Source organism: Brienomyrus brachyistius, unplaced genomic scaffold (assembly GCF_023856365.1).
Source record: "Brienomyrus brachyistius isolate T26 unplaced genomic scaffold, BBRACH_0.4 scaffold48, whole genome shotgun sequence".
Taxonomy (NCBI): domain Eukaryota; kingdom Metazoa; phylum Chordata; class Actinopteri; order Osteoglossiformes; family Mormyridae; genus Brienomyrus; species Brienomyrus brachyistius.
The window spans coordinates 2,354,886-2,377,068 of record NW_026042323.1 but is presented as its reverse complement, the minus strand read 5'-3'; the positions used below and the strand labels follow the sequence as shown (position 1 = coordinate 2,377,068).

The 22,183-nt window shown below is 45.3% G+C and overlaps 1 protein-coding gene across 1 annotated transcript in view; it reads right to left on the bottom strand.

Moving 5' to 3' along the window:
• Positions 1-13,077: 13,077 nt before the first annotated feature.
• Positions 13,078-22,183, bottom strand: part of LOC125723380 (NACHT, LRR and PYD domains-containing protein 12-like) — an 83,235-nt gene continuing 74,129 nt past the window's right edge. Inside the window, exons 15-17 of the mRNA XM_048999913.1 lie at positions 16,215-16,388; positions 16,054-16,100; positions 13,078-14,425 (exon numbers count right to left, since the gene is read on the bottom strand). Coding sequence (XP_048855870.1) covers positions 13,902-14,425; positions 16,054-16,100; positions 16,215-16,388 — 745 coding nt within the window. The 3' untranslated portion in view covers positions 13,078-13,901. The remainder of the gene's footprint in view (positions 14,426-16,053; positions 16,101-16,214; positions 16,389-22,183) is intronic.

Sequence of the window (22,183 nt, the reverse complement as noted above, 5' to 3'; positions counted from 1 at the left end):
GTAATGCTTGTGGGAGGTTATCCATGACAGTATGGTTTTAGATCAGTGGGTAATGCTTGTGGGAGGTTATCCATGACTGTATGGTATTAGATTAGTGGGTAATGCTTGTGGGAGGTTATCCATGACAGTATGGTATTAGATCAGTGGGTAACGCTTGTGTGAGGTTATCGATGTCAGTATGGTATTAGATCAGTGGGTAATGCTTGTGGGAGGTTATCCATGTCAGAATGGTATTGGATCAGTGAGGTTATCCATGTCAATATGGTATCAGATTAGTGGGTAATGCTTGTGGGAGGATATCCATGTCAGTATGGTATTAGATCAGTTAGTAATGCTTCTGGGAGGTTATCCATGACAGTATGGTATTAGATCAGTGGGTAATGCTTCTGGGAGGTTATCCATGACAGTATGGTATTAGATCAGTGGGTAATGCTTCTGGGAGGTTATGCATGACAGTATGGTATTAGATCAGTGGGTAACGCCTGAGTGAGGTTATCGATGTCAGTATGGTATTAGATCAGTGGGTAATGCTTCTGGGAGGTTATGCATGACAGTATGGTATTGGATCAGTGGGTAATGCTTGTGGGAGGTTATCAATGTCAGTATGGTATTAGATCAGTGGGTAATGCTTGTGGGAGTTTATCCATGACAATATAGTATTAGATCAGTGGGTAATGCTTGTGGGAGGTTATCCATGACAGTATGGTATTAGATCAGTGGGTAATGCTTGTGGGAGGTTATCCATGACAGTATGGTATTAGATCAGTGGGTAACGCCTGAGTGAGGTTATCCATGTCAGTATGGTTTTAGATCAGTGGGTAATGCTTGTGGGAGGTTATCCATGACAGTATGGTATTAGATCAGTGGGTAACGCCTGAGTGAGGTTATCCATGTCAGTATGGTTTTAGATCAGTGGGTAATGCTTGTGGGAGGTTATCCATGACAGTATGGTATTAAATCAGTGGGTAACAGTTGAGAGGGGTTATATATGACAGTATGGTATTAGATCAGTGGGTAATGCTCTATGGAGGTTATCCATGACAGTATGATATTAGATCAGTGGGTAACGCTTGAAAGAGATTATCCATGACAATATGGTATTAGATCAGTGGGTAACGCTTGAGGGAGGTTATCCATGTCAGTATGGTATTAGATCAGTGGGTTATGCTTCTGGGAGGTTATCCATGACAGTATGGTATTAGATCAGTGGGTAACTCTTGATGGAGGTCAGCCAGGACAGTATGTTGGTAGGTCAGGGGTGACGTTTGGGCCCTTCCATGTATTGACACTATTGTGCTGGAAGGGTTCGTGTCCCTCTGTGAGGTTAGCAGCTATGTTGTTGGGGGAGCTGCCCCTCTTTGGGTCTCCTAAGGCAAATTGTTCCTGGGTGAGCGGCCAGACAAAGTGTGAGTCACTAACACTAAGGATCATGTGACCCTGCCCAGATTGGGGAGACCGGGACCCTTCCTTGGAGCAGGTGAGCGCCTAATTTACATGGGCCCCCCCTCCTGTGTATCCACCATCTGCAGGGCGAGCCGTGGGGGTTGGGTGCAATGTGGATCAGGTGGCAGTGTATGCAGGGCCCTAGGCGGACCGATCATCAGCTACCAGTTCTGGTTCTAGGAACATGGAATGTAACCTCTCTGATGGGAAAGGAACCTGAGCTGGTTGGGGAGGTAGAGAGATACCGACTAAATATATGCACAGGTTGGGCTTCAGAGGGGCTGGACTCCCCTCTATTTCACTCTTGACTTGCCCCTGGTGAGAGGGGCTGGACTCCCCTCTATTCCACTCTTGACTTGCCCCTGGTGAGAGGTGCTGGGCAGGTGTGGGTCTGCTTATGTGCTGATTTCACACGGCCGCCCTTTTGAATGGAAAGCGAGGCAGAGGAGGCAACAAGCAGAAGCATTAACCTGAGAGAGGCTGAAAATGCTGGATACATATTACTAAACATATATGGTACATTACAGAGTTAATCAATGGGGTATGAATATATTTTAGGTCCAAGCAGAGTCAGGTACTTCACCTCAAATGGATCATGGGTTTTCACATAGAAAATAAAAATCTTCAGCCCCACTGTGAGGAATTATAGCAGGAGGCAGCTTGGTTATATGATACATCCTCACTACTGTAAATCCATGATTCTGCAAAAGTGTGTTTTCTAACTTTGAACTGAGCTTCTAAGTGTCCCGGTTACAAGGAAATCAAGAGAAAGACAAACCTTGATCACATTCTCGTCTTTGATAAGATGTACATCCTGGTTCACAACAATATGCCACACTAGCATCAAAGAATTTTGTGGAATTCATCCCACCTCAGCCTCGTTTTCATTTTGAAAATGGTGACCTCTGCGAAATAAGCTAATAGCCCCCCAATTCAGTGCCAGAACGTTGGAGTTCACCCCAGTGAGCAAGAGGGTTACCTCCCTTCCCCTTCGAGTTGGCGGAGGGGGTCTGACTGTTTATGCGTATGCACCGAACATCAGCTCAGAGTACCTGGCCTGCTTCGAGACCTGGGAGGGGGGCTGGGAGGTGCCCCCCATGGGGACTGCATTGTCCTGCTGTTGTCCTGCTTAAATGTTTCATGTTCTTCTAATTTAATTTTTTTTAATTAGTCGTACGATTTTACTTTGTGCATTAAGAATTTTATTTCTTATCTTTTCTGGAAAGCACTTTGAATGACCTTCTTGTATGAAGATGTGCTATACAAATAAACTTGACTGAAACCGACATAAAATATTCATTCTCTACTTCAGCTTCTCCAGTTTACAGCTGGGATCCTCCAGTACAGCAGAGAGCAGCTTCGCTCCTGAGTCTCCTGGGTGATTGTAACTCAGATCCAGCTTTCTGAGGTTTGACTTCAGAGCTGAAGTCAGGGAAGAACAGCCTCTCTGTGACTCTACAAGCCTGACAGCCTATTGAAAGGAAACCACAAAATTTCAGACAAAATACAGGCAGCAGCGACCTGTCAAAACACCAGTGCTGACGTTGCCAGTGACTGGCCTGGACCCACCAGAGCAAACAGCCCTTCAGCCCCCCCCCCCCCCCCCACCCCACCCCACCCTTCCCCCATCCCAGGTCTCCCTGTTGCTGATAAAAAGCTGCCATTCGGGGGTAATATTCTGCACTTGGGTTTGCCTGAGTGCCTCTGTTCCTGCAGCTGCCACACATTGTTCACTGAAGCTCACCTTTTAGCGTCACTGACTGTAATAACAGACATAAATGATCAGCTTCTAAATTAGACCATCCAGTGAGAGCAACCCACTGCATCAAACAACTGGACTCTCTCACCCCCAGTCCTGCCAGAAGAAGAGCACTGAGGACAGAGAGGATGAGACCCTGGACTGATGTCAAGATCAAATGGTGTGACATCATAGAAACCGTAAGAGGCCCACGGTCGAGCAGAGAACCACCCGTGAGGAAGTGAGGAATGCCAACAGGAGGCGGTTGGTATTAGATCAGTGGGTAATGCTGGTAGAGTAACCAGTTCTCCCCCCCACTCCTTATTTTCTACATCCTTCTTCCTTTGAATTTTTGCCTGCTGTCGTGTCACAGAGACACAGAGTTTGGCCAAAACACACTGATGCTCTTTTTTGGGCAATGTAACAATGCTGCTGATATAAGACCCATGCAGAGTATCAGACATATGAGTGTCCCAGTTTACCTTTGTCCCACTTAACATTCACCCAGCCCAAAAGGTCTCACAGTACATTCCATACCTGTTGGCAATATGAATACAATGAATGATTTCACTGATCAAATTCGCCTTGTACTGCAAAGGAAGAACTGCGATCAACTGCATTCCCTGGCACAACAACCGCCCTGTGTACCAATCGACGCGTCTGGAGGGCTAAGAGCTGCCAGCCATCGCTGTGACCGGGTCCCTCATCCTATATGAAGCCGCTCAGTCCCCACAAGCCGTAGTGAGGAATTGTGTCTATGAAAAATTACCCTTTTCTTTCCCGAGTGCTTGCAGCTCCCTCTGTGTTGTCCTGTGTGTGTGACGCAGCTCCTGACCCCCTGCCCAGTCAGCATGATCCCCAGTCCCTATTTATCCCCAGTTATCACTTTGCGAGGCTGCAGAAGTCCTGCCATTTCCTGCAGACTTCAGTCCCAGATCACTGCTGGCCACAGTAGCCTTTCATCCCGGCAGTGATTCCCCCCATTGTTCCCCCACCTCCTCCATTAGTTGTATCGCCGCCTTGCAGAGCTGATGTTTCCTCTTTCTCTGGCTGCTGTCCATGGTTTCTTTGTACAAAGAGCCCCATCACGTTTTCAACCTATTGGTAACTGATAATTTAATTTGTTATCCCATCTGTGCGTTTTCAGACGTTTAGATTTGATTATATGTTATATTGTTCATGTTTACATGTGTCATGTAGCAATGATTTGACTCGCATTTTGCTCTTTACATACTTGGAATCGAGTTTCCTGTTATTGACAGTTTGTGCTTTTCTCACGTGGAGGCTGGGAAGAGCCAACAAAGTGCTACTTAAAGTTTGTCTGTTAATTCTGGAATAATGAAGGCTTTTGGGAAACGCACATAGACCACACTCATTCTTTACTTACATTGTTTATTATTTTGTTTATTATTCGCTAAGACTGATCGCGTTTGGGAAAGCCATCTGTCACGCCTCCTGGGTGTAGACCGACGGAGAGGTCCAATTAGAGTCCAAAACGGGAGACTACATAAGCGTGACACACGCAATTTGGGTTGCGAAGTATTTGCCTATGTTCTATAGCAGTACAGAGCGATTTCTTGTCCGTTGTCTTTCCCTAGTTTCCTACTGCTTCCGTCTGCCCATTGTGTGCACCTTACCCTGTTTACCTTCCTTCCCCAGACCAGCCCTCGACCCTGAACCTCCTGCCCTGCCTTCCCTACCAGTCCCAGGATCTCTCGTCTCGCCTTCCCTGTGTCGTCCTGTCCCGTGCCTGCCCGTAGGACTGACCACCCCGGCTTCTGACCTCCTTTTCCGACCACGACCATCCTATCCGTCTCGCCCCTTGAAAGTCCGTTGCCTGAGTGATCTAATAAAGATCAATTGGTTCTGCACCTCTGGGTCTGTGCTTCCCTGCGAGAGCTCGGTTGACACCATCCCTGACTACTAACTCTGAAAGAAGGAGATGTGAACATCCCCAGCAACTACTGCTGGTCTGTCAGGCTTTAAATTATGCAAATTATAAAGATAAAGAAGTTAATTGCAAAAAACTTTATGGATGGAACAGTATTTTCAGAAATTCTGTTTGAGAGCCCTTAGCACATAAACATTTTAAAGCCTATGGTCCACACAGATCTGTACAGTACAGTGAGAGCTGATTATAGGAGAGATTCATCTCTCATAGCTGACAGACGGCTGATGTGACACAGAATTGTGGCCATGCAGCAGATTTCTAAAATAACAGAGTATTCTATTTGATGTAATTCCACCTGAGGAAATGTGATTTAGCTTCTTCTATGGGACTGTGAATAGTCCAGCGCATGTGTTTACTCTAGTGTACAGCAGAACAATATTACACGTTTTCTCAGTTACTTTGGTACATTTCTCAGATCAGAAATGAAATTCTCATAACTACTTGTACAACCTCCACATCATCGAGTCCCTTTTGCACATCATAAATGCAAAGTCTCATTCTTTTGGTCAAATTGCAAATGCTTTGGCTCAGTCATGCGAATAATTATGTACAATCATCTGCTGATTCCTACATTTTCAATTGTTCATGACCTGTTGGTCAAAATATATGTGACTCATCACCATGAAATGAGTCTTATGGGTGACTCTTATGGGTGGGGAATAAGACTCAATTCGTGGTGATGGGTCACATATTATACTGGTTCTCTGTTGAAAAGTCTGACCCCCCAAAACATCTGGTGTTAGTTCACTGTATAAGTCATTACATGCAAAATGGTCGTCATAATCGCTCAAGCATGTTCTCTATACATCTGTATAACTGCGTGTGTGTATGTATATACAGTACTGTGCAAAAGTCTTAGGCAGTCCAAAGAAATGTTTAAAGCTGTTTATCTGGGTAGCAAGTGTATTTTGGCTTAGAACAAAAAACACAATTTAACATTAGAACGTCTGCAAATTAAGAGTAACACAATAAAAAACTAGTAAGCCGTTCCATAATTTTGTTAAATTTTACCATTATCAATTAAATAATTAAATATATTGGTTTAAAAAGTCAGTGAGAGATTGACTAGCTGTATGAGGTGTGTTAGTGGCCAAGTCAAAAAATACATGGCTGCACTGGACGGTCGCTGCAAATACTAGGATGATTTTAGCAGAGATTCTGAAATGGCGAAGCTGACACATTTTGACAGGCATCATATCATAGTTTTACACCAACAGGAGGATAACACTTCAATCTCCCAAATTCCTGTGAAAATGTTACTGCGACACATAGGCGATTAACTACACACTAATACAATCCAAATCCAAAACACACATGATAAATGTGCTTTTCTACTTTTATGAGAACTGAAAGCGCTTTACAATTCATGCCTCACATTCACCCATCCACACACCGGGGGCGGAGGCTGCCATGCAAGGCGCCAACCTGCATGCCGGGAGCAATTTGGGGTTCAGTGTCTTGCTGAAGGACACTGTGATGGGGTCAGGAGACACCAGGGCTCGAACCTGCAACTCTCTGGTTGCTAAACGATAGCACTACCTCCTGCGCCACCATCTTCCCCAAATGTAAGGAGAAGGAGGTTCCTCGGAGCTCCGAGATGTGTTTGGCTGTAATAAATCTGTAATATAGCTATATGACATAGTTTTTGATAACACCAGCATTTATTTTTTAGGCAAAAATGGCAAGCAGATCAGAACTGGCCAGATTTGATGTTGCAGCTTTTATTGAAAGACAAAACAAAATTAAAAAGTGCTGAAGTTTGAATGACTGCGTGTTTATTTCAGTTATTTTATATTGGGCTCAAGGATTGGTTTCATCATACAAATACAGCACAGATAATGTTTACTTGAAATTACTGAAAAGTAAGTGATACCAGAATCAGAGGGTCAATAAGCTTTTAAGTAATAATGTGGATTGTGCTTGGGGTAGAAGCTGCATGTTGTGTTGAAGAAAAGTACAGATTTTCATTTGACAAAATATGCAAATTAAATGCAATAATAATATTAGTGACATTCATCTTTAAATTACATTAATTACATACCTAATAATACTTTGATAAGAAATGTTTTGTCATTATTATCTTCTATTATCATTGCTTCTTACAGTAAATTATTCATGATGCCCCCAGTCGGTGCCCATGTATGTAAAATATGTGGGTAGGATGCCGGTTAAACCCCCCGATTCACGTGCAGCATTTGATCACAGTTGACCACATTCATGCTGGGCAGAGTCATCCCGTCTTAGCAGAGTCCTGCTGAAGCTGTGTGTGAGCTTATTCTCCAGGTCTCACTGGCTTTTGTGTGGCTCCCCACACTTCTGTCACAGTAGACAGTCCTGCCTGCCTGCAGCTTAACCAATGAAGCGGCTCTTTCCTTGCATATAATTAATGCAGCAGCTATTTACTTGCATCTATGACTCAGGCGGCTGCTTCCCTGCATGTGACCTACTACAGTGTTTTATAAGGTGTTTCCTTTGCTGTTCTCAGTCTCTGCCCCAATTCCCAAGATTCTTTCGCAGTTTTTCCTGCCATCTCTGCCACAGCTTCAGCTGCATTGTCTGCAGTCTCTCCTGCACTGTCTGCTCTGGCTGCAGCTCTGCCTCTTTCAGCCCCCCCCCCCCTCCTATGGCTCCTGCTGCAGCCAAACCCCCCGCAGTTACACCCACTATTCCTACTACTGCTCCTGCCCCTAATGCCCAACTGCCCCAGCATCAGCAGCTCCTGCTGCCCCTAATGCCCCAGCTCACTCTCTCTCTTGCTCTTCTCATGATCTCAGACTCCCCTGCTTCCTCTCCTCTCTCCTCCATCTCTTCTTTTGTCGTTTTCACCTCCATTTCTGCTATGACCTGCAGTGATTTATTTCCGTAATGACTGCTGCCATTGTTTGTCACCATGTTCTCTATAGCTGTCAGCAGTTGTTTAATCTGAAGGCTGTTACTCCTGCACTCTGATTCATCCAGGTTTCCATCAGAGCTTGAAGGTCTTCCTGACCCTTGGCCTGGTTCCTGATCAGGTGTGATGATCTTTGTTCTAACTGCCAGTTCTTCATTTCCTCCAGTGTCTGAACAGCCTGTGATTCCCCAGCTTCTCTCCTCTCTATCATCACTTGCTGTAGTTGTTCCATGATCTGCAGACTGAGCATTTTTATCTTTTCTGTTCCAGTGCTTAGAGTGAATGACATGGACTCGGCCTCCACACTTATCAACAAGTTCCTTCAGATCCTTGTTCTCCTTCACATATTCCTCAGTGGTTTGGTTTTCTTTAAGCTCATCAGCCTGTGTGAAGAGGACACCTGTGTGTTTCAGGGCTTCCTCCCCAAACCACTTCAGCATCATCTTCACTGACTCGTTCTCTTCCCCCAGGATAACATTTCCTGTGCTGCTCTTCCCAGATCCTGTTTTTCCCAAAAGCACAATTCTTACTTCAGAAGGTGCTTTGGGAGAGAAATACAATATCAGTTACCATGAATGTTATAGATTTGTGTCAGTTTGATTGAAGACTCAAAGCAATGTGCTACAATCAAGCCTGTCAGCAAGAGGCACCGTGAATGTGGTTATAATGAACATGAACATGTCATATTGCTGTGGAAATTCTCCCGTATGACTTTAGCATGTCTTGGGTGCAGCTACTTTATTCTGTCAGCAGATGGCAGTGCGGAGCCACACAAAGCATGAGCGCATGGGAAAGAGACTGACAGTCAGAGGTACTTATTCAACTCGTTTTATTACTGAACACAGATATTTCATCTGTCTGCTTATCCAAAGGAAAACCTCATTTCTATACATAGTTTGTTTACCTGAACACTGACAGAAAAGCTTAGACATGCAGCCTTACTTAGCAATTTCACGACAGATGCTTCTGTCCAGCTCAGTGGATGTGAGTCTGGCTCAGGGGTCGGCAACCGAATTGAGAAGAGCCACTTTTCGGAAAAGAAGCCAGAGAATTTTACTGGAAACAAACATTTATTCTAAACAGATTAGCGACTTTTTATACATACCAACGACAGAGTAAAACAATTTTCAATGTTTCATGGACTTTTGAACAAAAAGTCTGCCATAATTTTATGAATCATATCGTTTTCTTTTCTTTATATTAACAGGTTAAGGTGTTTCGTTACTCTGATAAAACACTCAACAAGGTGAGGGGCTTTCCATTTTTGTAATGAACCGTATGCCAAAACAAAATGTTCACGTAAGCATGTCAATTTTCAGCTTATTAACGCAAAACAAACAATACGCTTTGACCCTTTCGGCTCTCCGTACGGAATGAGGCTTTGGGGTAGAGCGGTCTGGATGCTGACAGAGGACACGCGCTTTCAGACCCCTCCTGCAGTCAGGTTGTCCTCTGCAGTCGAGAGACCGTACTCGGTCCAGGCGTCCAAGTTGCAACGTTATGCGCTAGAGTAATCCTGTGAGCAATGAGGCATGTATTTTAAACATTTTCCACTAAAATGCACCCCTAACAATCCATAAAGCATTGAGATTATTCACATTAGCCGGAAAACAAAGCATATATATTCGCTTCCGCAATGATCCACTCACTAGCGTTATAGGGGAAAGTATATGTATTTATTATAAGCCTATAAATTAAGGAATGGAAATTCACTCAAAAAATGCAATATGCTGTTTATTAAGAAGACAATTACTTGATATTTTCGCATTATGTGTTCAAAAAAGTTGTATAGGTGTGTCGAGCTCCGTCAAAACAGTTGAATTAGAACGAGTCCATTATGTAACTGGAACCCCTCCCACATGTAAACACAGTGACGCGCTACAGTGTTGGTTTGTTGTCTGAGGCTATGATACTGACCACAAACACATTCTCAAATTTCACTGCACCAATCACAGCATATTCAGGCAGAAAAATGATAGCAAAAAACATTCAGCATTAGACTCTAAAACCGTCTGTAATGTCTGTGTTTATCCAGTGGACCATAAACTAAAATAAGCTTTTTATTTCAGTGTCTTTCAGATGTTATAAGGTAATAAATAAAGAATCATATTAATTAAACCATGTATTACTGACTATCAGACAACTTCAACAAGTTACCAAATGGATGCAAAATCAAAGATATTCATTTGCGCCTGGCACTAACCATGTACTCCTTCACAGTACTAAGCCATAGAAAGGGCCCCAATGAAACCCCTGCATTCCTGCATCGCAGATACTCTAATCTCAGCATTTATAAGATTATATTTGTACTACTTCCCAATTTTTATGTTAGATGAGACTAAAAATTGGGAAATATCTATATGCACAAGTAGTTTTTCCTGATAAGAAGGATGATATCAAGACTGTCAGCATTTACGCATAAAATTATGACATATCTGAGTACCCCAGACTGTCCGGAAAACAAAGCCGTACAGCATGTGTGGATGACTAATGTACATACAGTGTCCATCCATCCACATGCGGGTCATTGTTGCAGGGGAGCCTGGGCCCATCCCAGGGAGATCCGCTTTCTTATAATTTAATTCTGCTCCGATTTTATTTAGAAATCTGTGTTTTGTCTCCACCTAGTGGCGTCCAGTTGACGTATCCAGTGGATGTAAGAAATATGGCAGAAGTTTGATAGAGAGACATTATAACTGACTACAGTCACTTTATAGAATGTTAATCTGTAATAGCAAATGAATCCAATGGTGGATTGTTAATGGATATCTGTGTATATTTTTACACGTCTGATAATGATGTATGATAATGCATGCAGATAAATTTAGTAGCTTTTGCCAGCCGGGCGTGGGAGGGGTTCAGTATCTATCTATGTATCAATTTATCTGAGTCAGACAGATAACTGAGGGTAGAGGAGTAAGGGTGCATGGGCACCTGCCCCCTCTGTCTGATGGAGGAGCATCCAGACCTTTTACAGTGGGGTGGGGGTGGCAAGAGACCCTGGGCACCTGCCCGTTCTGTCTGATGGGGCAACAACCAGACCTTTTACAGTGGGGTGGGGGTGGCAAGAGTGTCTGGGCAACTGCCCGTTCTGTCCAACGGGGGAGCAAGCAGACCTTTTACAGTGGGGTGGGGGCGGCAAGGCTGCCTGGGCAATTGCCTGTTCTGTCCGAATGGTGAGCAAGCAGACCTTTTACTGTGGGGTGGGGGGTGGCAAGGGTGCCTGGGCATCTGCCCGTTTTTTCCGACGGGGGAGCAAGCAGACCTTTTACAGTGGGGTGGGGGGTGGCAAGGCTGCCTGGGCACCTGCCCGTTCTCCCTGACGGGGGAGTAAACAGACCTTTTGCAGTGGGGTGGGGGGTGGCAAAGCTGCCTGGGCAGCTGCTCGTTTTTTCCGACGGGGGAGCAACCAGACCTTTTAAAGTGGGGGTGGGGGTGGCAAGGTTGCCTGGGCACCTGCCCGTTCAGTCCGATGGGGCAGCAAGCAGATCTTCCACAGTGTGGTGGGGGGTGGCAAGGCTGCCTGGGCACCTTGCCTTTCTATCCGACGGGGCAGCTACCAGGATTTTTTACAGTGGGGTGGGGGTGGCAAGGCTGCCTGGGCACCTGCCCGTTCTGTCCGACAGGGGAGCAATCAGGCCTTTTACAGTCGGGTGGAGGTGGCAAAGCTGCCTGGGCATTTGCCCCTTCTGTCCTATGGGGGAGTAACCAGACCTTTTACAGTGTGGTGGGGGGGTTGTCAGGCTGCCTGGCCTCCTATCCGTTCTCTCTGACGGGGGCATAACCAGACCTTTCACAGTTGGGTGCGGGTGGCAAGGGTGTCTGGGTAGCTGCCCTTTTTGTCCGACGGGGGAGAACCAGACTTTTTACAGGGGGGGTGGGGGTGGCAATGCTGCCTGGGCACCTGCCCCTTCTATCCTACGGGGGAGTAACCAGACCTTTTACAGAGGGGTGGGGGTGGCAAGGGTGTCTGGGCATCTTCCTATTCTGTCCAACGGGAGAGCAACCAGACCTTTTACAGTGGGGTGGGGGTGGCAAGACTGCCTGGGCACCTGCCCGTCCTGTTTGAGGGGGGCATAACCAGACCTTTTACAGTGGGTGGGGGGTGGCAAGGGTGCCTGGGCACCTGCCCTATCTGTCTGTGGGGGGCATAAACAGACCTTTTACAGTGGGTTGGGGGTGGGAAGGCAGCCTGGGCATCTGCCCCTTCTGTCCGACGGGGGAGTAACCAGACCTTTTTCAGTGGGGTGGGGGTGGAATGGCTGCCTGGGCACCTGCCCGTTCTTTCTGACGGGGGCATAACCAGACCATTTACAGTGGGGAGGGGGTGGCAAGAGTGTTTGGGCACCTGCCCGTCCTGTTTGAGGGGGGCATAACCAGACCTTTTACAGTGGGTGGGGGTGGCAAGGGTGCCTGGGCACCTGCCCTATCTGTCTGAGGGGGGCATAACCAGACCATTTACAGTGGGGTGGGGGTGGCAAGAGGGTCTGTGCATCTGTCCTTTATCTGACGGTGGCATAACCAGACCTTTTACAGTGGGGTGGGGGTGGCAAGTGTGTGTGGGCACCTGCCCCTTCTGTCCTACGGGGGAGTAATCAGACCTTTTACAGTGACTGGGGGGTGGCAAGGTTGTCTGGGCACCTGCCTTTTCTGTCTGACGGGGGAGTAACCAGACCTTTTTCAGTGGGGTGGGGGTGGCAAGGCTGCCTGGGCATCCGCCTGTTCTGTCCAACGGGGGAGCAACCAGACCTATTAATGGGGGGTGGGGGTGGCAAGGGTGTTAATTATTTAACAAATCAAATTTCTTTATTTATTTAAATATATTAATAATAATTTTATTTACTTTAATCCACTGAACCAGGACATAATTATATTTTCCAGTTTTTTTCAGTCTGTTATGTCTCTAGTTAAATGATTATTATACAAATTGATTGACAGTCATTATGTCAGTTATGTTCAGCTGCAGTAATACAGTGAATTTAACTTAATCCAGCAGACTGTGGTTTCATTATGTTACTCAGTTATGCTTTGGGTGACGCTGAAGCAGGACATTAATAGGACAGAACAGAAAGCCTTTATTGTCATTGTACAGGGAGGAAATACAGTAAATGGACATAAATATATAAAATGCACATTTACAGGGGAGAGGGAAAGCCCCCCCCCAATCAGGATTACATTTAGTTACATTTTAGTCAGAGAGAAAACGTATAAAAAACAATATTTTTCATGTTTATTCAGCTCACTGAACACAGTCATTTATTTTTTGTAAAACACACAGTACTGTGCAAAAGTCTTAGGCCGTCCAAAGAAATGTTTACAGCTGTTTATCTGAGTAGGAAATGTACTTTGGCTTAGAACAAAAAACACAATTTAACATTAGAACGTGTGCAAATTAAAAGTAACACAATAAAAACTAGTAATAATTTCTTCTGTTTTCTAAAAAGTTACTGATATCTAGTTGGATGGCTAGATGAACACCGCTTCAGTTCCCAAACTTCTCCTCAGGGGCACCTCAGTTACATGATTTTGTTCAATTTCACCAACAGCTCAATTAAATAATTAAATATATTGGTTTAAAAGTCAGTGAGAGATTGACCAGCTGTATGAGGTGTGTTAGTGGTCAAGTCAAAAAATACATGGCTGCACTGGACGGTCGCTGCAAATACTGGGATGATTTTAGCAGAGGTTCTGAAATGGCGAAGCTGACACACTTTGACAGGCATCATATCATAGTTTTACACCAACAGGAGGATAATCTAAACATCATTTTCTTTGCCTGCCTAAGACTTTTGCACAGTTCTGTACATTTCAGAGTAAAAAGGATTATAAAGGTTAAAAAGCAGAGATTTTACCTTTTTGCCAGGAGAACCAGCAGCACGTCACAGTGACACTGAGGAGTTTCTATAATGAACCCCAAACCCTGGATAGAGGGACTCAGTGAATGAGGAGGTGAATCTGTGCAGGGGGGTCAGTCCATCAGAGGAGACTCTGTAGAAGGACAGAGCACCAGCCCCCCAGTCCAGATACACTCCTACTCTGCGGGAGCCTGAGGGCTCTATGGGTATGAGAGTCTCTTTCTTATTGTGCCAGACAGAGTAACTGTCAGTATCACACCACAGACTCCATGACTTGTCATTGTATCCAAGCCCATAGTCCCTCACTCCTTTCCTCCCGATCCCTTTATAAGTGACTCCTATCCAGACTCCATATCCATCCCACTCAGCCTCCCAGTAACAGCGACCAGTCAGACTCTCTCTGCACAGAACTTGGCTCCATCTGTCAAATCTCTCTGGATGATCAGGATATGGCTGCCACTCTGCCCCCCCTGTCACCTTCCTGTTCCCCCCTGACAGAGACAGGCGGCTGTTTGCTGTGTTCGGGTCCAGCGTCAGCTGGCAGGAGTCTGTAGGCAGGAGGAAGAATTATTAATCCCATCAGGCCGCCTGTACTTTATGTTTCTGTACGATATAAAAACAGCACAGCTTCCCCTAACGAAGCGGGAACTGAAGTTTATGAAACATAAAGTGGGCGCGCGACGGCGGCGGGAAGAGCCGCCAAAATGGGCACGAGCTAAACTAACAGCTTAATTAATTTAATTAAAAAATGACAAAGCAGCGACATTCATCAGACATATTCATCACAAGCATATTTACCACAAAACGGCACCAGAGATGAATACTAAAGTCAGTGTCTTTCCTTCAAACCGCTAATTCCGGCGCATGCGGCTCGAAAATGGCCATCAATAACAGAATATTTAAGTAATATTATTACATGTTTAAAGTGATATTTAATAAACATTTGGACCTGGATTCTGATATAAACGATGATTCCGGCACAGATCGTGCATCATAAAAAACAGGAAGGTTCTCATTAATTCAGAAAAATATTGCTCTGAAAAACGGGATTATTATCTCATTAATTCGGAAAAACAGAATTGATTTTTTTCCCAGATGAATGCAATACGCTTCCATAGAGAACCGCTTACTGCGCGCGTGACTGTAGATGCTGCGCCGTAACCGCGAGGCATGAGCCCCGCATCTCGCGCACGCACGCGGCCGCTCTAATCTGTTAACATGGGCGCCGAAATGAAATTTGATATTTTCCGCCGCACATCCAGTGTGTCCCGGGCGCAAATTTCTTTTAGCACCGTGGATCAGGAGAAGTTTTTAATATTCATGAGTGAAGCCATACACGATTGGCTAGCTGATTAATATTTATGAGAGGGGCACTACCTCATTGGCCAGTTAACATCGACTTGTGCTGCCTGTTTCTTCTACCTAAAGCAGGGGTGTCCAAATCCAGTCCTGGGGGGCCGGTGCCCTGTGTAGCAAAGTTCTTTCCCTGTTCCACCATAAATAATTCAGCACAAGAGCTGTGTGGTTATTAGCACAAGGAGATGAATCAGGTGTGTTAAATGAGGGGAAACCCAAAAATGCGCAGGACTCTGGCCCTCCAGGACTGGGTTTGGGCTCCCATGGTTTAAGGGATTCAGTGACCAATCAGTAATATTCTCTCATGAATATTAAGGAGTGTTCCAGAACCACCCTGTAAAAATGCAAATTCACATTTTGCACTTGAGGAGAGTCTGGTCTCACTGCCTACAGGTGCCGTCTTAGGACAATACTAACGAATCTCACACAGAAAACACACACACTCACGGCATCCACAAATAGAACAAATGCAAAGGATTCTTTTTTTGTGAAATTAAAGATGTTTAACTAATTCAAAATATATTTAACCATCCTACACTCCCACACAAACACCAAGATAATACAAGCAGCTATAAAGCATTTGTAAAAATATTTTTAAAAACGATTAAATGAATTGATAGTGTTTTTGGTGATGATTTTGATTTTTTGTTTCTTGTTTGGATGTTGGCTAAAATGACATGAAACTCACCTAAACACAAACATGGAAATCCATCTACACACAGTGCAAAAAGCCACACTCATCACAACAATTGTGTGAATACAACCATAACATACAGTAGTATTCATGGTATTATTAATAAAAACATGCAAAGACACTTACATTTCTGTAAGCCTGGTCTGGTCCTGCACTCTCCACCGTGATCCACACTACAGGAGAAGCAGAATGACATAGTACTGTTGTATCCATTTATTAATTGGTGCCTCTTCTTCACATACATGCATAAGTATCTGTAGCGTGTCAGACACACACTCTGTACTCACTTCAGCTTCTCCAGTTTACAGCTGGGATCCTCCAGTACAGCAGAGAGCAGCTTCACTCCTGAGTCTCCTGGGTGATTGTAGCTCAGGTCCAGCTCTCTCAGGTGTGAGGGGTTTGACCTTAGAGCTGAAGCCAGGGAAGAACAGCCTTCTTCTGTGACTCTACAGCCTGACAGCCTGCAGAGAGAGAGACAAAAACTCCCCAGTAAATAAGATCACCTCACCATTACAAGCATTACTTTTAAGCAAAAGTGACTCCTCTAATAAATATTTCAATAATCACGCAAAATTAACATCTTTTGAACATTTTATAAGAACCTATACTTCTCAGAACAAGAACCAGTTCCAGTTGATATAGAATCATTTAAAAATAATCTAGACTTACCCATATTAACCAATGAAACAGCAAATGCCCTTGATGCCAGAGGTGGAGATTTCAGGTCCAGAGAGTACAAATCCAGACCAAGATTTTGTTTCAACCAACCAGATGAATATAAAGAGTCACAGTCACAGAGACTCAACTGGTTTGTTGAAACAAAATCTTGGTCTGGATTTGTACTCCCTACACCTGAAATCTCCACCTCTGCTTGATGCACCATTAACATCAGAAGAACTCCATAAGGTCCTCAACCAAATGCCTAACAACCAATCGCCAGAACGGATGGTTACCCTGCAGAAATCTATTGGCCATTACAGTGTTATTGAAACCTGATAAAGACCAAACACAACCCTCCAGTTACCGGCCATTACAGTGTTTTTATGAAACCCTCAATATATGAAATTTAAATTTCATTAATACCTTTTCAAATCTATCAAACTACACAATAAACTGGAAAAAACCCATAATATTCTCGCTGTCTGAAGATGCCTGGGATTCAGCTGATCAGGATGGTCCATTTCACACTGGAAATATCCGGTACTTGGGTATCTACATCTCCCACAGGCTGTCTGACTTGGTTACCCTCAACTACACCCCCTTATTCAAAACAATAGATGAGTCTCCCACTTCAATCAATAAAAATTAAATTACTCGTCCAGAATAATTTCAGAAAAATTCTTTCAAATTCTTAAGTCATTAATATCATATTTTTGCTGGAAAAACAAAAACACAAAATCAAACATTCCACATTACAGAAAAATAAATCTCAAGGTGGATTACAAGCTCATTTTTCTTTATTACTTAGCAAATCAACTGCAAGACTTAACTAAATGGTCACACTACAGCAGTAACAGCAGCTCATGGTTACAGCAGGAGCAGCTGTACTGTAAAAATCTCAGACATGCAGACTTACTCAAAGTTTCATTAAAGAAACAAAACTGCTTTAACAACACAGTGCTGCCATTTCCACAGCACTGACAGCCCAGTGGAAAGCCAGTAAAATCACTAACTGTACTCTCAGAGCCTGTAAATACACGCCAATCTGGAATAATCTGGACTTCCTACTTCACAATATCACTATTCACTATCACTCACGGGGACAGAAAGGGATTACACATCTCCACCTCCTTTTCAGTAATAGTCATTTCATGACATTCGAAGACTTAATCCATAAATACGAGTTGAGAATATGCAATTTTTCTAATATTTACTAACTGAATCCGGCATCAAAACCAAAATGGACCTCACACATAATACACTGAATCCTCCTCAGATGAGACAACATTCTGCAACTTAAAAATAAAAAGAAACCTCTAGAATATATAATCCTCCATCTGCGACAGACACATTGATATTAGTACCAAAAATTAACTGGAATAAGGACCTTATCTTTTCCCCCAGCTCTGATTTCTGGATGGACGTCTGCAACAACATATTCACAGTGACAAATACTGGCCTTCAGTTCAGTACAAAGTAATTCACATAAAACATGTGACTCAATATAAAAAGTAGTCAGTACTGATACCTGCTCACAGTGTACAAGGGGTGTCACAGATAATTATCTGCATGCTCTGTGGGCCTGTATACCTGCTCACAGTGCACCATGGGTGTCACATATAATTATCTGCATGCTCTGTGGGCCTGTATACCTGCTCACAGTGTACAATGGGTGTCACAGATAATTATCTGCATGCTCTGTTGGCCTGTATACCTGCTCACAGTGTACAACGGGTGTCAGATAATTATCTGCATGCTCTGTGGGCCTGTACACCTGCTCACAGTGTACAATGGGTGTCACAGATAATTATCTGCATGCTCTGTGGGCCTGTATACCTGCTCACAGTGCACCACGGGTGTCACATATAATTATCTGCATGCTCTGTGGGCCTGTATACCTGCTCACAGTGTACAATGGGTGTCACAGATAATTATCTGCATGCTCTGTGGGCCTGTACACCTGCTCACAGTGTACAATGGGTGTCACAGATAATTATCTGCATGCTCTGTGGGCCTGTATACCTGCTCACAGTGCACCATGGGTGTCACAGATAATTATCTGTATGCTCTGTGGGCCTGTATACCTGCTCACAGTGTACAATGGGTGTCACAGATAATTACTGTATGTTCTCTATAGGTGAACGATCTGGACTGCAGACAGGCCAATTCAGCACCCGGACTCTTCTCCCACGAAGCCATGCTGTTGTAATATCTGCAGTATGTAGTTTTGCATTGTCCTGCTGAAATACACAAGGCCTTCCCTGAAACAGACGTCCTCTGGAGGGGAGCATATGTTGCTCTAGAACCTTTATATACCTTTCAGCATTCATAGCTCCTTCCAAAACATGCAAGCTGCCCATACCGTATGCACTTATGCACCCCCATACCATCAGAGATGCTGGCTTTTGAACTGAACGCTGATAACACGCTGGAAGGTCTCCCTCCTCTTTAGCCCGGAGGACACGGCGCCCTTCATTACCAACAAGAATGTCACATTTGGACTCGTCTGACCATAGGACACTTTCCCACTTTGAAACAGTCCATTTCAAATGATTCTTGGCCCACAGGACACGACGGCGCTTCTGGACCATGTTCAGATATGGCTTCCTTTTTGCATGATAGAGCTTTAGCTGGCATCTGCAGATGGCACGGTGGATTGTGTTTACCGACTGTGCTTTCTGCAAGTATTCCTGGCCCATTTAGTAATGTCATTGACACAATCATGCCGATGAGTGATGCAGAGTCGTCTGAGGGCCCGAAGACCACGGGCATCCAATACAGGTCTTCGGCCTTGTCCCTTTCGCACAGAGATATCTCCAGTTTCTCTCAATTTTTTTGATAGATGATGAGATTTGCAAATCCTTTGCAATTTCACGTTGAGGAACATTGTTTTTAAAGTATTCCTAAAGTAGTTTAAAGTAATCTTTTTATTCACTCTTACACAGATTGGAGAGCCTCTGTCTATCTTTACTTCTGAGAGACTCTGCATCTCTGACATCCCTTTTAATGCTAATCAGGTTACAGACCTGATATCATTTAACTTAATTAGTTGCTAGATGTTCTCCCAGCTAAATTTTTTTAAACTTTCTTGATTTTTCAGCCATTTGTTGTCCCTATACCGACTTTTTTGGGACATGTAGCAGGCATCAAATTTGAAATGAGTTCATTAACTGGATAAAGGTGTACAATTTCCCAGTTTGAACATTTGTTATATTATCTATGTTCTGTTGTGAATAAAATGTAGGCTCATGTGATTTGAAAGTGTTTTATTTGTTATTTCATTCAAATTTAATGAACTTTTCTGGAATTCTGGTTGTTTGTATGTTTGCTGGGGGTGGCATGGTAGTGCAGTGGTTAGCACTGTTGCCTCACACCTCTGGGACCTGGGTTCGAGTCCCCGCCTGGGTCACACGTGTGTGGAGTTTGCATGTTCTCCCCATGTTGTCATTTTGCTAAATTGCATGCGTGAGTGAATGGTGTGTGAGTGTGCCCTGCGATGGGTTGGTCCCCCATCCTGGGTTGTTCCCTGCCTCGTGCCCATTGCTTCTGGGATTGGCTCCGGACCCCCTGCGACCCAATAGGATAAGTGGTGTTTTTCCCCATTGATATCTAATGTGTTTTCAAAGTGTTCCTTTAATTTTTTTGAGCAGTGAAGCAGTGATAATTTTTTATTTACTAATTTCTTTTTGACAGTTACAGCTCCTATCATCCACAACCATCATATATAAATACAATCCTGTCTTTATTTATTTCCTTTCCTGCGTTTTTCTCCTTTTCTTTTCCTCTCCCCTCTACGACTCACATTAAATACTGACTTCACTCGCCCCCCAGTCCTGCCACTTCCACTAGCCCCTAGTTTGGGGGAGTGGTTCTTTTCCCCTGTACCTCTGGGTGGGGCAGGTCACCTAATGCACTGGGGCTCGGGTGTCACAGACACTCTCACGCACGCGTACCCTGCCACAGACACTCTCACACACACGTACCCTGCCGCAGACACTCTCACACACACGTACCCTGCCACAGACACTCTCACACACGCGTACCCTGCCGCAGACACTCTCACACACACGTACCCTGCCACAGACACTATCACACACGCGTACCCTGTCACAGACACTCTCACACACACGTACCCTGTCACAGACACTCTCACACACACATACTCTGCCACAGACACTCTCACACACGCGTATCCTGCCGCAGACACTCTCACACACACGTACCCTGTCGCAGACACTCTCAGACACGCGTACCCTGTCGCAGACACTCTCACACACGCGTATCCTGCCGCAGACACTCTCACACACACGTACCCTGTCGCAGACACTCTCAGACACGCGTACCCTGTCGCAGACACTCTCACACACACGTACCCTGCCACAGACACTCTCACACACGCGTACCCTGTCGCAGACAATCTCACACACACGTACCCTGCCACAGACACTCTCACACACGCGTACCCTGTCGCAGACACTCTCACACACGCGTACCCTGCCGCAGACACTCTCACACACGCGTACCCTGCCTCAGACAATCTCACACACGCGTACCCTGTCGCAGACACTCTCACACACGCGTACCCTGTCGCAGACACTCTCACACACATGTACCCTGCCGCAGACATTCTCACACACACGTACCCTGTCGCAGACACTCTCACACACACGTACCCTGTCGCAGACACTCTCTCACACACGTACCCTGTCACAGACACTCTCACACACACGTACCCTGCCGCAGACACTCTCACACACGCGTACCCTGTCCCAGACAATCTCACACACGCACCCTGTCACAGACACTCTCACGCACACGTACCCTGTCCCAGACACTCTCATACACACATATCCTGTCGCAGACATTCTCACACACACGTACCCTGTCACAGACACTCTCACACACACGTACCCTGCCGCAGACACTCTCACACGCGTACCCTTCCGCAGACACTCTCACACACACGAACCCTTCCGCAGACACTCTCACACACACGTACCCTGCCACAGACACTCTCACACACGCGTACCCTGTCCCAGACAATCTCACACACGCACCCTGTCACAGACACTCTCACGCACACGTACCCTGTCCCAGACACTCTCATACACACATATCCTGTCGCAGACACTCTCACACACGCGTACCCTGCCGCAGACACTCTCACACACGCGTACCCTGCCGCAGACACTCTCACACACGCGTACCCTGTCGCAGACACTCTCACACACGCGTACCCTGCCGCAGACACTCTCACACACGCGTACCCTGTCGCAGACACTCTCACACACGCGTACCCTGCCGCAGACACTCTCACACACGCGTACCCTGTCGCAGACAATCTCACACACGCGTACCCTGTCGCAGACACTCTCACACACGCGTACCCTGTCGCAGACACTCTCACACACGCGTACCCTGCCGCAGACACTCTCACACACGCGTACCCTGTCGCAGACACTCTCACACACGCGTACCCTGTCGCAGACACTCTCTCACACACGTACCCTGTCGCAGACACTCTCACACACACGTACCCTGCTGCAGACACTCTCACACACGCGTACCCTGTCCCAGACAATCTCACACACGCACC